At 40.3% G+C, this 13,325-nt stretch overlaps 2 protein-coding genes across 4 annotated transcripts in view; both read right to left on the bottom strand.

Moving 5' to 3' along the window:
• CENPE (centromere protein E) overlaps window positions 1-6,205 on the bottom strand; it is a 37,132-nt gene extending 30,927 nt beyond the window's left edge. For both annotated transcript variants that reach the window (XM_065690973.1, XM_065690982.1), the window contains exons 1-8: window positions 6,079-6,205; window positions 5,658-5,749; window positions 4,425-4,514; window positions 4,227-4,345; window positions 2,438-2,557; window positions 1,453-1,534; window positions 1,194-1,261; window positions 1,044-1,115 (exon numbers count right to left, since the gene is read on the bottom strand). In XM_065690973.1, coding sequence (XP_065547045.1) covers window positions 1,044-1,115; window positions 1,194-1,261; window positions 1,453-1,534; window positions 2,438-2,557; window positions 4,227-4,345; window positions 4,425-4,514; window positions 5,658-5,749; window positions 6,079-6,134 — 699 coding nt within the window. In that variant the 5' untranslated portion in view covers window positions 6,135-6,205. The remainder of the gene's footprint in view (window positions 1-1,043; window positions 1,116-1,193; window positions 1,262-1,452; window positions 1,535-2,437; window positions 2,558-4,226; window positions 4,346-4,424; window positions 4,515-5,657; window positions 5,750-6,078) is intronic.
• Window positions 6,206-6,464: 259 nt separating this feature from the next.
• LOC136007316 (radial spoke head protein 4 homolog A-like) lies at window positions 6,465-13,109 on the bottom strand. Of its 2 annotated transcripts, none has more exons than XM_065665221.1 (6): window positions 12,856-13,109; window positions 12,107-12,341; window positions 9,721-10,470; window positions 8,465-8,603; window positions 7,546-7,663; window positions 6,465-6,897 (listed from the first exon to the last, which is right to left on the bottom strand). In XM_065665221.1, exons 1-6 carry the CDS (start codon window positions 13,041-13,043, stop codon window positions 6,657-6,659), a joined length of 1,671 nt encoding a protein of 556 aa, XP_065521293.1. In that variant the 5' UTR covers window positions 13,044-13,109; the 3' UTR covers window positions 6,465-6,656. The 2 variants fall into 2 exon arrangements, with proteins under 2 accessions (XP_065521293.1, XP_065521295.1); XM_065665223.1 differs by having other exon boundaries at window positions 12,824-12,902.
• Between the last annotated feature and the right edge of the window lie 216 nt (window positions 13,110-13,325).

Here is a 13,325-nt window from a genome sequence, read left to right as displayed (position 1 = left end):
AAAAAGATATATATAGTTGCTCAATACAGAAGCGTTAACTACAAACTCAAGCCATAGAAAGCTTCATAGAATCACAGATCTTCTGGTCCAATCTTTCATGGGAAAGAGAGACTAGAAATTATCTAGCACCCTGTCCTGAATCAGCTGTACATCTCTCCTTACCTGTCACTGTGGAGATAAGGAAAGAAAGAAATTAAATACCAGATGAAATGCCTCCAAAATCTGGTTAGAAGTCAACTAGATCTTCATAACATCCCATAATGATTTGCCTGAGCATATACTCCTCACTTTAACTGGTTTCTGTTTCAGAAGGGTAAAATCTTATACTAACTCCACCAAACAGCAACAGACCAAAAAGGCCAAAAAACCTCCAACCTCTCTCTCTGCTGTTAGTAGAGGTTACTATAAAGTCAGTTGGAACAGAAAGACAGCAGAGCGTGGTGTGAGAAGAACAGATCCCATGCATTGCAGTGAGAAAGTGGGCAGTAAATTGCTGAGATACTACATGAACAGTGTTTACATTCAGATCCCAGAGCTTTTCTACATGAAGCCAGAACAGAAAGCTTTCTACAACACGTGATTGACTTAATGCTATTCCCAATGCTAAATAAGAGTGCTCATGCAGATTCTAGCAAGCTCAAATGCTTTCATTTTGATTTCATTCTTCCAGATGATTTGGCTTCCCTAAGTATCAAGGAAATTGTATAGAGAAGGCTTCAGAAACCAAAACGCTCCAGAGATAAGCAGTGTACTCCTCCCAGTTTAGGCTATTTCATATATCAGTAATAAAGCGTCATTTTATGATTCAAATCCACCAAAGAGATTAGTGCTAAGTGGGGCTACTTAAAAAAAAAAAATTAATGGTCTCCCTTTATACAAATCAAAAACATGATTTCTACTTAAGAAATGCCTGCTTAAAGTTAACAACAAAGTGCTTGTAATGTCATCATAAAGCAGTATCATTTTCTCAAAAAAGCAGCAATGGTAAATTGCCTACTTAATAACTTAATGCCCATTAAATAACTTCTTGGAATACTGCTTACCAAGTGGGATACCATCACTGCTCCATCACAGTTTGCATTTGCAAGGTCACTTCGTTCTCTGCTTTCGATGATCTAGAAGATGACGATGCAATAAAGTTTAAGCCACTAGAAAAATATTAACACTCCTCCTAATAATGAAACAGTTTTTACCATTCTGAAGATAGTGTGAGAACGGCTGCTGTGTTCATTCATTTTTGTTTCTCCGTAATGACGATTTTCTGTCAAAAAGTAACAATAGTTCTGCTTACATTCTGATGAACTGGAGATAACAGACAAAAAGCACAATTTCAAAACTATCTGACCACACTGATCTCTGAATATAATCTCAGAGAGATACCCTATGATTCTAGATATACCCAGTTCATTAATGCTTTCTAAGATATCAGCTGACATGGGCTAAGCAACTTACTTTCTCCTTTTCTGATCCATTCCATTACTTGTTCTGGGGCAACCACCACCTCTTCAATGAGATCTTCTACATATGTATTCCTCTTAAGAAAAAACACAGTAATAAGTTCTACTGAACTCTAAAACTCACTTCAATATATTAAGATTACCAGCAATTATTATGGCGTTTATTTCAGTTTGCTTCCTTTTAAGGAAGCATTATTAGTTGAATGTCTTCTTACTCTGGTCACAAGGGATAGGGCAAGTTTACACCTTTAGCAAAACTGTAGTCCCTTTAGGGACAAGAATCAAACAAAGATCTAGAAAGTTTCCTAAACATAAAAATCCTAAGAGAAATACCCTTCTGGTCATTTTCTGAGGGAACCCAGAAGTATGTTTCCTCAGTAAATGTTATAAGGCCATAATCATACAACCGAAAAATCTCCCTTCTTCCAAGTTCCAAAAGTGTTGATCATTCAGGATATTGGAAGACCTAAAAATCCCCAAAGCAAAAACACTCCCTGCCTCCCCAAACCACCAGTTTTTATAATTTGCTACAGGAAGAAATTCTTTACTGTGAGGGTGGCGAGGCACTGGCACAGGTTGCCCAAAGAAGTGGTAAATGCTCCATCCTTGGCAGTGCTCAAGGCCAGGTTGGACAGAGCCTTGGGTGACAGAGGCATCACTGCTCATGTCAGGGGGGGCTGGAACTACATGACCTTAAGGTCCTTTCCAACCTAAACCATTCTGTGATTTTATAATATACTATACTGGAAAACTTTAGGGATTAAGTCTACTTTTACAAACAGTTATAGAGAAACCAAGAACAGCAAGCCCAAATTCACTGTTGTTGTTCTACTAAATCAAGTGTCCTGCTAGTTCTGAAGGTAAGTTATACAATATGATACAGACAAGTTTTCAACTACACACCTCTGAAGGTTTTTTTTTTTTTTAACTATTTTTACTCCAAGCAGATACCATACTTATACTACATTATATGCACTTACACTAACATCCTCACGAATTCCCAGAGGCTTCTTTTTCCTTTTATCACAAAGCAAATCTGTAATGGTTTCATTGTAGATTTCCATGTAAGAAACCCTTAGCAAGAACTCTCTATCTGGAATCTGATGTTATAAGAAAAAATAAAGAATTAAAAAAACCCCCAAACAAACAAAACCAAATAGGCTAACTAACAATCACCTTTTAATGCAAGTATTCTTCCCCTGAAGGTATATGTTTGGATATCATTCCACATGCACATTAGCATCTATCAATACAAAAATTGGTTTTATTCCATTCCACCTCTTTCCAGCTGCATAAACGGTATAGCGCATTTTGTAGATTATAAAAGGTAACTGCTCTACCAGAAGGGTGACAGTTGTCCTGCTTAAATACACTTTCCATATCTAATTTCCTTCTGTTTAGGCTCTTTCCTTTATGTATACCTAGTCTTTTGTTCTGGGTGCAGCTGTAACAGTTACTTTTCTTCTTCTTAGTAGCTGGTGCAGTGCTGTGTTTCATCTTTAGTCCGAAAACAATGCTGATAGCAACAGGTAAAACACTGGTGTGTTAAGTAATGTTTACCCCAATCAAGGACTTTTCAGCCTCTCATGCTATGCCAGTGAGAAGGGGCACAAGAAGACAGGAGGGCACAGAGACAGAACACCTGACCCGAACAAGCCAAAGGGGTTTTCCATACCACAGCACATCATGTCCAATATATAAACTGGGGGTAGTCACCAGGAGGGGCAGATTGCTGCTCATGTCAGGCTGGTTATTGGTCAGTTGGTGGTGAACAATTGCATTGTGCATCACTTGTGCTTATTGTTGGATATTTTCCTTCCCTTTTTAGGCTTATATTATCTCCCCTTGTTATTTCCCTTATAATTATTATTATTAGTGGTAGTAGTGGTTTTGTATTATACTTCAGTTACTGGACTGTTCTTATCTCAACCCATGGGATTTACATTCCTTCTGTTCTCCTCCCCATCTGTCCAGGAGAGAAGCGAAAGGTGGGGAGTAAGCAGGCAGCTGCATGGTTCTGAGTTACCAACTGGCTTAAACCATGACATCTTCTCTTTCTGCTTGCTCATATTTCCTTTGCTACTGCTTCTTCCCATGCCTCCCTGCTAAATCATACTGGGGCCAGGAAAGGCAGCACAACAGGCTCAAGGACTACACCACCATGGAAAGCTTTCTTGCCTTTAGTTAGTTTTAAAGACAACCCCCCACCCCCACAAAGTACTCTGCACCTCCTTAAAGGAGCAATGACTATTTCACTCAACTGATAACAAGTGCTCTGCAGGTGATGTTTTGGAAATTACTTTTATCTTATACCTTCTACTTGCTTCCTATTAGCATTGAGCAACTAGCCTATCATTCTTTTGAAAACCTGATATAAGTAAATTTAGTGCCATATTCTTCCCACTGGAAGCCTTTAATACTGTTAATTTTTGTAAGTTTTAAAATAGCAGACTAAATAAAGATTCACATTACCCTGTCTACCACATTAACAGGTAAGCATCTATTTAGACTTATAGTATAGTTTAGTGTATTTACAAGTTTAACAACCCAGCTCAGTTTTGTTCTGATTTGATTCTACCTAAGAGAGTCCCATTAGCTTTTTTATTTTTAAACTACTCATCTTTGCCAGGCTAGCAAAGCAACTGCAACATATAGGCCAATGTAAATCCATATCCTTCACAAGCTCCTTGCTACTAAAATGAACTTTTACATAACCATTACAAATATTACTAGTCCTTTCAGCCACGTCAGCGTAATGGGATTACTCACCTCACAGATAACTTTGAAAACATGTCGAATTGCCTTAGGGATAATGCCTACAGAATCTTCATTTCCCATCATTGTGTATGTCTTCCCTGAAGCTGTCTGTCCATAAGCAAAAATTGTGCCTAGAACAGATGATTAAATTTAAGTAATTAACCATGAAATATATTAAAACCAGGAATTGAACACAGTTTTAAAACTTACCATTATACCCTTGCACAGCTGACTGTATAATTGGAACAGCTACACCTTCATATAACTTCTCAGTGCTGTCACTTGAGTGAAACACACGATCTTAAAAAAACAAAACAAAAAACCAAGACATCAAGCATATGAATACATTGTATTGCAAGTCAAAACCAAGCTGCCATCTTTCTTAGTATTGCTGACTTTAGATTCAATAAATAGGCAGACTGTTTATAGGAGGACTCAAACATAAACTGTAACATTTCTAATGTAGGCTTTTTTTTTTCCTTAAAAAAAATATTAAGCTTGGAACCAAAAAAGATATGATGAACAGACAACTCAAAAAAAACCAACTTAAAAATGATGGACACAGTTAAAAAGCCATCCCATTTAACCCTAAAAAAATGTTATGGCTAGTTTATCTATGAGAATTGTAAGCCTGACAAGACAGGCTAATTGTTAAACTCCTAGCCTGGAGCACAATTTTATTAAATCTTATTTTGGGAAAAATCCTTGCAATGGCTACATTCATATAATGGTTTGGGTTGGAAAGGACCTTAAGGTCATCTAGTTCCAATCGCCCCAACACGGGCAGCAATGCCTCACACTAGACCTTGTTATCCAAGGCTCTGTCCAACCTGGCCCTGAACACTGCCAGGGATGGAACATTTACCGCTTCTTTGGACAACCTGTGCCAGTGCCTTGCCACCCTCACAGTAAAGAACTTCTTCCTTAAATCTAACCTGAACTTCCCCTGTTGAAGTTTAAATCATTACCCCTTGCCCTATCACTACAGTCCCTGATGAAGGGTAGAGTGGATCAGCAGGAAGAGACTCAAAGTGAGGTAGTTACAACAATCTAGCATCCACACTGTACACTTTTACATGCTGGGATCCCAAAGGCCTGTTTCCCTTAATGCTCTGGACTAGCCCTAGTCTACTCCATTCGTAACTGGAATTCATATGAAAAGAATACAGCTCATGTGTTCCAAAGCCACTCTGCAGCAGAAACACAGATAGAGAAAGTCATATCCATTAGGAAGCTGCCTTTAAAAACATATTCCTGGTACTGACAGAACCAGAAATCCTACTTGACCAGATGGCACTTCTTTAAAATTGCGACAAAAAAAGAAAAAAAAAAAGTTGATGGACATTGCAAAAAGCCAGCATCACTCAACTTGGTTAATACATTCAAGCAGCACAGTAACAAAAGTCCATTGAAACACCAAAGTAACTGCTTTCATATTCTTACCATAACTGAACACTTTTGTCCCATTCACTTCTGAAATAGTATTATTTTCACTTTTCCAGTGGAGTGACACTTTGTCTTCTAAGGCATTTTCCCTAAAACAAAGAAATATCCCGTTACCCGAGAGCCCTGATCCTACACGGCGGGTGCACCGCCTTTCTGCGATCACCGCCCACCCAAAGCTCCGACAGCCCTGCTTGTTCGGGCTTTCCCCTTCTTTCGTGGGGACGGACACCACACTTCGCCCCCACCACCACACTTCATAAGGCTGCAGCAGCACTCCTGGGAGACCTGCTGAAGGCGAGGGAGGGGCCGCAACGCGGGGGGGGGGGGGGAACCGAGGGACATGGAAGCCGCGTGCAGCGCTACAGCCTCCCCTCAGGCCGGGGATCAGGTGCGGCCCTACCGCCGGACAAGGCCTTACCTGGCGATAAGCGGCCGCACACGCACACAGACCGTCACAGCTCCCTCGTCCGCCATCGCCAGGACCTCTGCAGAGCGACAGGGAAGCTGCTACTCCCCTCCCGACCGCCTGCACTCAGTGAAGTAACGAAGCGACTTAACCGCCGCACAGTTTAAACCTCTACAGCAGCCGCTTCCTATTGGCCCGCGAGCGACAGACGCAACCGCGGAGCGTACCACAGCCAACAGCTTCCGAGGGGGAGGCGTGGGGAAACGCTTCCCCCCCCAGGGCGGCCTGAGGTGGTGCCGGCCAGGGCGGCAGTGGCGTCAGCTGGTGATGTCGGTCGGTTCGTTAAAACGCTATTTACTGAACTGAAATAATACGCGTTCACACGTATAAGTGACACTGCTGGGAAATTAAGTTTATTTCTTTTTTTCGGTTGAAGTAAGATCAAGGGGAAGGTGGCTGCAAGGGAGAGCCTCCAGAATACAGAACACGCTGCAAATGCACGTCTTTTAGCATCAACTAATTAATGACTCATTTATGAAATTACAATGCGTGTTTAAACTGTTAAAAAAAATATGTTTCCCTCCTGTATCTTAATCATCATCATCCTCCTCTTCCTCGTCCTCAGCTTCTTCCTCCTCCTCTTCCTCAGCTGCAGATAAGGCTGCTTCCTGTGCAGCCTTGAAAGCCAGTTCCTCTTCCAGAGTGGGGTCACTTGTCTCCGTGATTTCTGGCCCACTGACGTATTCTGCTTGCACTGGTGGCGGTAGGGTGGGATTGTGGTTCTCTGGGGTGTATTTGTGACCCCAGCCAAAGTAGATGTTATCGAATTTCCTGAGAAAGAAAAGTTAAAGGTCACACATTCTACCCATGACAAAACATCAGTGGAGGTACTGTCAGGCTTCCATGCTCTGCAAAAAGTCACCCTGCTGCAGCTATTCTGTAACAGGAGTGTTTAAAAGACAGTATCTCTTTTTAACTGCTGTGACTGTTGATTAATGCATCTTTCACTTAAAAATCTCTAAATGCTAAAATGATGAAGGCTGTATATCACTTTGCTGTACTGCACAACTCCACATTGGTAACATAGCAGTGTTCCTGACACCAACTCCAGCACCCATTTAAAAGCATGTGGAGGTCATGACTGCATCACAAGCAAACATTACAACCACAGAATGTAGCTGTTTTTATAAAAAGTACCAGAGACTCAAGTATAATGTTTTGAATCGAGGGCTGTGCCCAAATACTAGCTGGACACTTACATCCATTAGCTTCAGCCTAGCATTTCCAACAATTATTCAGTTCAGTCTTAAATATATATTCACTGTTGCTGTGCATATTTAAGTTGCCTTCCCCACCAGTCTGTAGAATACTTAGAATTCAGTCAATGAATTAATAATAAAGTAGCTTTGGCTTCATTAGACAGGTGTCTATGTTTAGCATATACAGTCTGTGTTGTGACCATATCAAGTAGCTACTCACTTGCCAGACGCAAAGGCATATGCTCCAGGCCATCGGTTAGACTGGAGGACTGCAACAGCGTATTCTGGGATCAGGTTTGTAGAAGTCTGACCTGTCCAAGCAGGGATGTTTTGAATACCTAGAGGTAGCCAAACACACAGTGAATGAATAAATTGATGCCTCTACAAAATATTTAAGACTGAGCTACAAGACTTTCACAGAATTCAAGCAGTGGTTATATTAAGTTGCATGTTAGAAGGGCTGGAAGTCTGAAACAATAAACGTAGGCGCTGTATAGAAACAGGCTGTTTGAATGTATGGGTAGGTAGCACAGGAATGGTAATAGACCAATGTATAGAAAAGATCATGCTTCTGAAATTCAGTAGCAGTCTTTTGTCAATGACTTTTTCATAACTTACATATAAATTATATTACACCTTCATCAACAAATGGAGAGTAAGAAAATAATTTACTGTTGGTGTAATCTAATACTGAGCTTTCCATATTTCCATGATTTGCTGCTGTAATATGCTACAGGATCTAAATTCTTACTTGTGTATCCACACGTGTACATATTTATTTATTTATTTATTTACACATGCACACACACTTTTTCACCTAAAAAGATGATGGAAAAAGAGCTGAATGTATTCAATGTAGTGAGCTGTCTTGAACTCGCAGTAGCTTGACAAGTCTGGAGTACTTGTTCCCTTTATTCACAACGAGATTGTTAACTAGTAAACCCAATTATTTCAGTTTTAATGTCAGTTCTGATAGCCATTCTGCTTTTAATCAATTTTGTAAAAGAATGTGCTTACCCTCCAGGGGCAAACTGTATTTCTCCATGAAGTGTCAGTCCTGTAACTTCAAATATTTACTACCTAAATGACAACATTCCTAATAGCCCTCCATCACAAACTTCATATTCCATGAAGAATACCTTCATCTTCAGAGAGTGGAGTGAGAAGAGGTGGTCCTATTTCTTGCTGTATGTCATCCGGCTCATCTGTCGTCTCCTCCTCTTCTTCTTCTTCTTCTTCTTCTGATTTTTGAAAAGGATTAAGCCAAACACAGCGACCCTATAATTGATATGGAAAAATAATAAATACATATGTCAATCACTCAAAGAATACAAGCTGGTTAAAACAATTGGCTCAGACACAGGCACTCATAGTTAAGGGAGGGGGAGAAGAAAAGAAATATATATATTCTAACACTGGTATATTGTTAGCAGAATATTGTATCCTCTTGGCAGAGTGTTCCCTATATCCCTCATTCCTCCCTCATTCATGTTCACTATTCCAGAATGACCTTATACCTGTCATCAGTTTTTGCTATTCTGTAGTCTTCAGTTTTCGCTATTTTGTAGTCTTCAGTTTTCTTGCCCATTTGGTTTATATCCTGCTACATTACCAGTTATTGCAAACTAAGAGGCTTAACTTAAGGACTTTGACACTTCTTTTTAAAGTTTGCCTTGTTATCTAGCTAGCAGTCAGAGGAACATAACAAAATGTTATCTTCAGATTCTAATGCATGTATTTATTTTTTCTTTTACAACTGTTGCTTTTCTGGTAATAATTTTAAACCTTCTTTCCTACTATTTGCTGTTATTTCACACTAGCATTCTTGAATTGGTAGACTGGCCAGCAATTTACCTAGCAATGGTAATCAAATTAGTAATACCTCTTTCCAGCACTAGCCTGATATCAACAAGCTTTTAAGCTTTTTCATTTGCATGTTTCACAGCAGAAAGTAAGCAATAAAAAATAAACCAAAAGAAAACATCATGTAAGTTCCATTTAGCGTACAATCATAAACTACCTGCGTTTTAGCATCCTACCCAATAAAAGAGAATTTAAAACATTTTTGTCAAGTAAGGACTTCAAAAGAGAAAACCTAATATAGATCACCAGAAATTATTGTTATCTATCAAGGCTTAATTCCATACTGTTATCTAAAGGTAGGTTTTGATCTCAAGAGCACACCTAGAAGGTTCCTAAGTATATATACATAAAAATATATGCTAAATGTAAATATGTGCAACATGTTATATACTACATCAAAGTTATTTTCTTTAAAAAATATTTTAGTCCAATACCATTTCTGGTGAATAGTTCAAATGTGCAGGTGAGGAGTGTGTTTACATTCTGAAACCCTATGAGCACCACAGTGTGAATGAGCTATTCCTGAACATACCTGCATTAGAATACTCTGCACATGGTGTACCCAGCTGGAGAGAGAATCCACCATTTCAGCCACAGGAATAGGCTGATAATCAGGGTTTTCTTCATATGTATCTCTTCCTCCTTCCTCCTCTTCATCTCCTTCCTCCTCTGAAAAGTGGTAAAATCCAATTGGAGAGATCTGGGTTCCTGCTGAGATCCGAGCTATCTGTGCACGCAGGTAATTGGCCTCATTTCCAGGGAAAGGAGGAAAGCTCACAATGGGAGCATCCAGCCTACCGGTGAAGAACTTCTTGATTTTCCTGGCACAGACAATCTGGGCTGGTGTCACTGGAGGCAACTTCACCCAGGGATTGCCTGGCTCATTACAGACAAAGTAGACATATTTATTAGCCCCAGTTCCATTTTCTTCTTTTGGGATGGTAGGTGGGGACTTATATGTGGACTTTGGTGGTTCATCTTTTTCTTTTTCCTCCTCTTCATCTTCAAACTCAGTCATATCTTTCCCTTCTTCCTCAATAGCTTCTTCTTCTTCCTCTTCCTCCTCTTCTGCCCCCTCACCGTACTGTACTTCAGCTATAATATAGTTCATCTCCAGACCCAAAATTTTGCCCCAGAAGCGACAGGTCTGGGGCACTGGCTGAACACTAATTAGTTTTTTAAGGGCAAGGAATATGTGGTAGGATTCATCTTTGCTCAAGCCTATTCCAGCCTGTTCAAAATAGAAGGCTGTTTCCATTACATTAGGTAGACTGGTCTCTCCCTGGGAAAGAAGATATGGAGTTAGAGCTGAAGAATAATATAATTATCTATTTGAAAAATCAATGGTTTATCCACTGAATGTTACACTTCACTTTCCTGTAGTGCCACTTACACTCTCAAGGTGCTTCACAGATATTCATTCACTACATCTTCCACTATAATTTAAAAAACCCAACCTGAAATGCCATTTTAAAGGTAAGAAAGAGAACACAGATGAGCTTCAGCTTTTAGAATACAAGATTTCAAATTTCAAATTTCTAATTGCTGCAAAATAAGGAAAGTAATAATTCTTACACAGGATCTGCAAAGGACTTCAGTGCTGCAGCATGTCAGCTATGTAAGAGGCCTTGATGCCTGCAAACAGTGTTACTGTTTTTCCTTGTGTTTGTTGCAGATTCATTTGGGGAAAGTATAATACATATTTTATATATTTAGACACCAGACCAGCAATATTTCTCTGGAGTGAATGTTGTTCTTTTGAAAACCTTGGCATACGGTTTTCATTTTTTAAAATACTGGCCCCTGCTCTCTCTTACTAAGGCCCATTATAAGACTCCAGCTGTCTTCAGTAGAAGCAAAACTAGGCCAATAATGATTTAATTATTTCCATTCACTTTCTCACCCTGCTCTCATTTCATGTGGGTAGGTGATTGTATCACACAAAGATAGTAGAGTTGTTCACTAGAACAACTAGAACAAGTAGAAGTCTTCAAATTTGGAAGAAGTAAAGTTAGCTTCATATGGAATTTCTTCAGCCTGTCAAAGTTTCTTAACACCAAAGCAAGATAGACCAGAATAAGAAAAAATCAAAATTCCTTTCTGAAATGCCCTACATGTTCCATTTTTACCATTGTATAAGCTTACTGTAAAATAAGTAATAGGCTACAGAAAAGATGAAAGACTGTCTTTGCTGTTGTTAATATTTGTATTCTGCAATGGCAGTTCATTTGAGTATATACTGGTAACTTCATGTGAAGATCAACATTTTGTTGATTAGTTTCCCTTGTTTTTTTTTAAGAATTAATTCAGTTTTTTATTGTGTGCAAATTCTTGTGCATATAAGCAACTGCATACTGAAAAATCGCCTGTTGTAAGAAGTGGCTTTTCAATTCTAATAGTTCCTCACTATGACCATATTATTATTATTTTTTTAGTTGGAGAAGGACAGACTGGAATCACAGCTGGAGCTGGAAGGATCACAAAATTCTCCGTTCACTATTTTACAGTAGCAGCTGTGCACAATATTCTCAAACTGGAGTACCAGAATTATGGTCACTTTCGGTAAAGAAATTAGATGCGATATTCCATGCTGAACTGCCATGTGGGAGATATTGTAAACTTTACTTTCTGTTCCTCTCTAGAACATCTATGGTTTTAAAGGTTCAGGGTATTAGACTTACTACAGGAAAAAGACCCAACTAAGTAACCAGATGGGTTTTCTTCTTCACGCTTAGACATGGGACCAACTCGGCTATGAAGAGGGTACATGGTACTGTGGCTGCAATTATGTATATAATTGTGAGAGGCAATACTACAAAGGAGACCACAACTTCCTCCCTTCCTCCTTTCCCTTCCCGCCATCCTCCCATCCATTCCCTGGTGTATATGGTATGTATTTTTCTCTGATAATAACTCACTATCTCCTCTTCTTCTATTTCTTCTTCTCCTTCTCCATTTGCCTTGAGGAACAAAGCTTTACGCTTTTCTGCAGCTTCAAATGTTGGAAGAATCTCATGTTCATCTCGAAGGGTGTCCATTTTTTTCCGAAACTGAGCCCACTTCACATCCCTGCTGATATTCTCAATTATGTCTACTACATTGGTGGGCTGTTCATCCAGGATCTTTGTTAGCATATTAGCAAGATGATCATATCTGTCATATGAATGTAAATATTATCAGCCTACTATACAAAAGTCTTAGAATATTTTATTTTTAAGACTGAAAGTAGAAGCTAATCACCTGGAGCTTTGGGGAAATTGTCGGAATAGTCAAATGAAAGGGGAACATGGAGCATTATGGGAAATTAGACTTGAAGCTGGCCTGGCTATAATAGAAGTAGTCCCATCTTCCATTTTTGGTATATACTGCACCTGCCTCTGGAGCCGAAGCGGAATTTAAATTTGCGCTTAATCAAAACCTTTGAACTCTACAAATTCTCTTAGGAATTTTGATTCTGAAAGATGTTGAATACACAGAAGTGTCACATAGTAGGAATTACTGCATTTATAGTCCATATATATACCCCCCCCCATATATATAGTTCTATATATACCCCCTGCTGTCCCTCCCCTTCTTAACATATAACCCTTTGCCCTTTTACCAACACTACTTTTCTCTCCACTCATACTTCCTACCCGTTTCAGTTGAGTCTCTCTTTCAGACTTACAAGTTCAGGCCAGACGTTGTGCTGCTCTTCAGTAAAAAGGCTTTTGCATTCTGAACTGCCAGCATTTGCTGTGTGGGATCAGGTATCTGATCATCATACGGACTGTATCCTGGCTGATAAAGACCGTAACCTGGTTCATGCGGCTGCGGGACAGCCTGCGGCGAGGGCTCCTCCCGGGGCTCGGCCATGGCCTGGCCCAGCAGGGTACGGGCTGAGCTTGGGGCACGCTACAGCCCTTCGGCCGCGGTCCGCCCCGCTTGTCGCGCAGCAACGGGTGCTGCCGGCGGGGCGGGGCGTCGCTAAGGTAAACCGGCCGCGGTTGCTTAGGGCGCCTGGCGAAGCGGGGCAGACGGGATGATCCGGTGCTGAGCTTTCCGTCGGGGCTGGGGGCTGCCGCCCCGTTTCCCCGTGCGCTGGGAGCGCCTCCTGTCGCCCGCTGTTGCCTGGTAGGCCCGGTGGTGCGCTCTTTT

The sequence above is a fragment of the Lathamus discolor genome, chromosome 1 (genome assembly GCF_037157495.1).
Source record: "Lathamus discolor isolate bLatDis1 chromosome 1, bLatDis1.hap1, whole genome shotgun sequence".
In the NCBI taxonomy this organism is placed as follows: domain Eukaryota; kingdom Metazoa; phylum Chordata; class Aves; order Psittaciformes; family Psittacidae; genus Lathamus; species Lathamus discolor.
Note: the sequence above shows the minus strand (reverse complement) of the source record. Positions and strands in the feature narration are given on the sequence as shown.

Coding starts and splice junctions, on each gene's coding strand:
- LOC136007316 (XM_065665221.1), bottom strand. CDS start 13,043: ATGGCCGAGCCCCGGGAGGAGCCCTCGCCGCAGGCTGTCCCGCAGCCG. Junction 12,342..12,855: donor ACAACGTCTGGCCTGAACTT/GTAAGTCTGAAA, acceptor TTCATATGACAG/ATATGATCATCTTGCTAATA. Junction 7,664..8,464: donor TCCACTCTCTGAAGATGAAG/GTATTCTTCATG, acceptor GGCTACCTCTAG/GTATTCAAAACATCCCTGCT.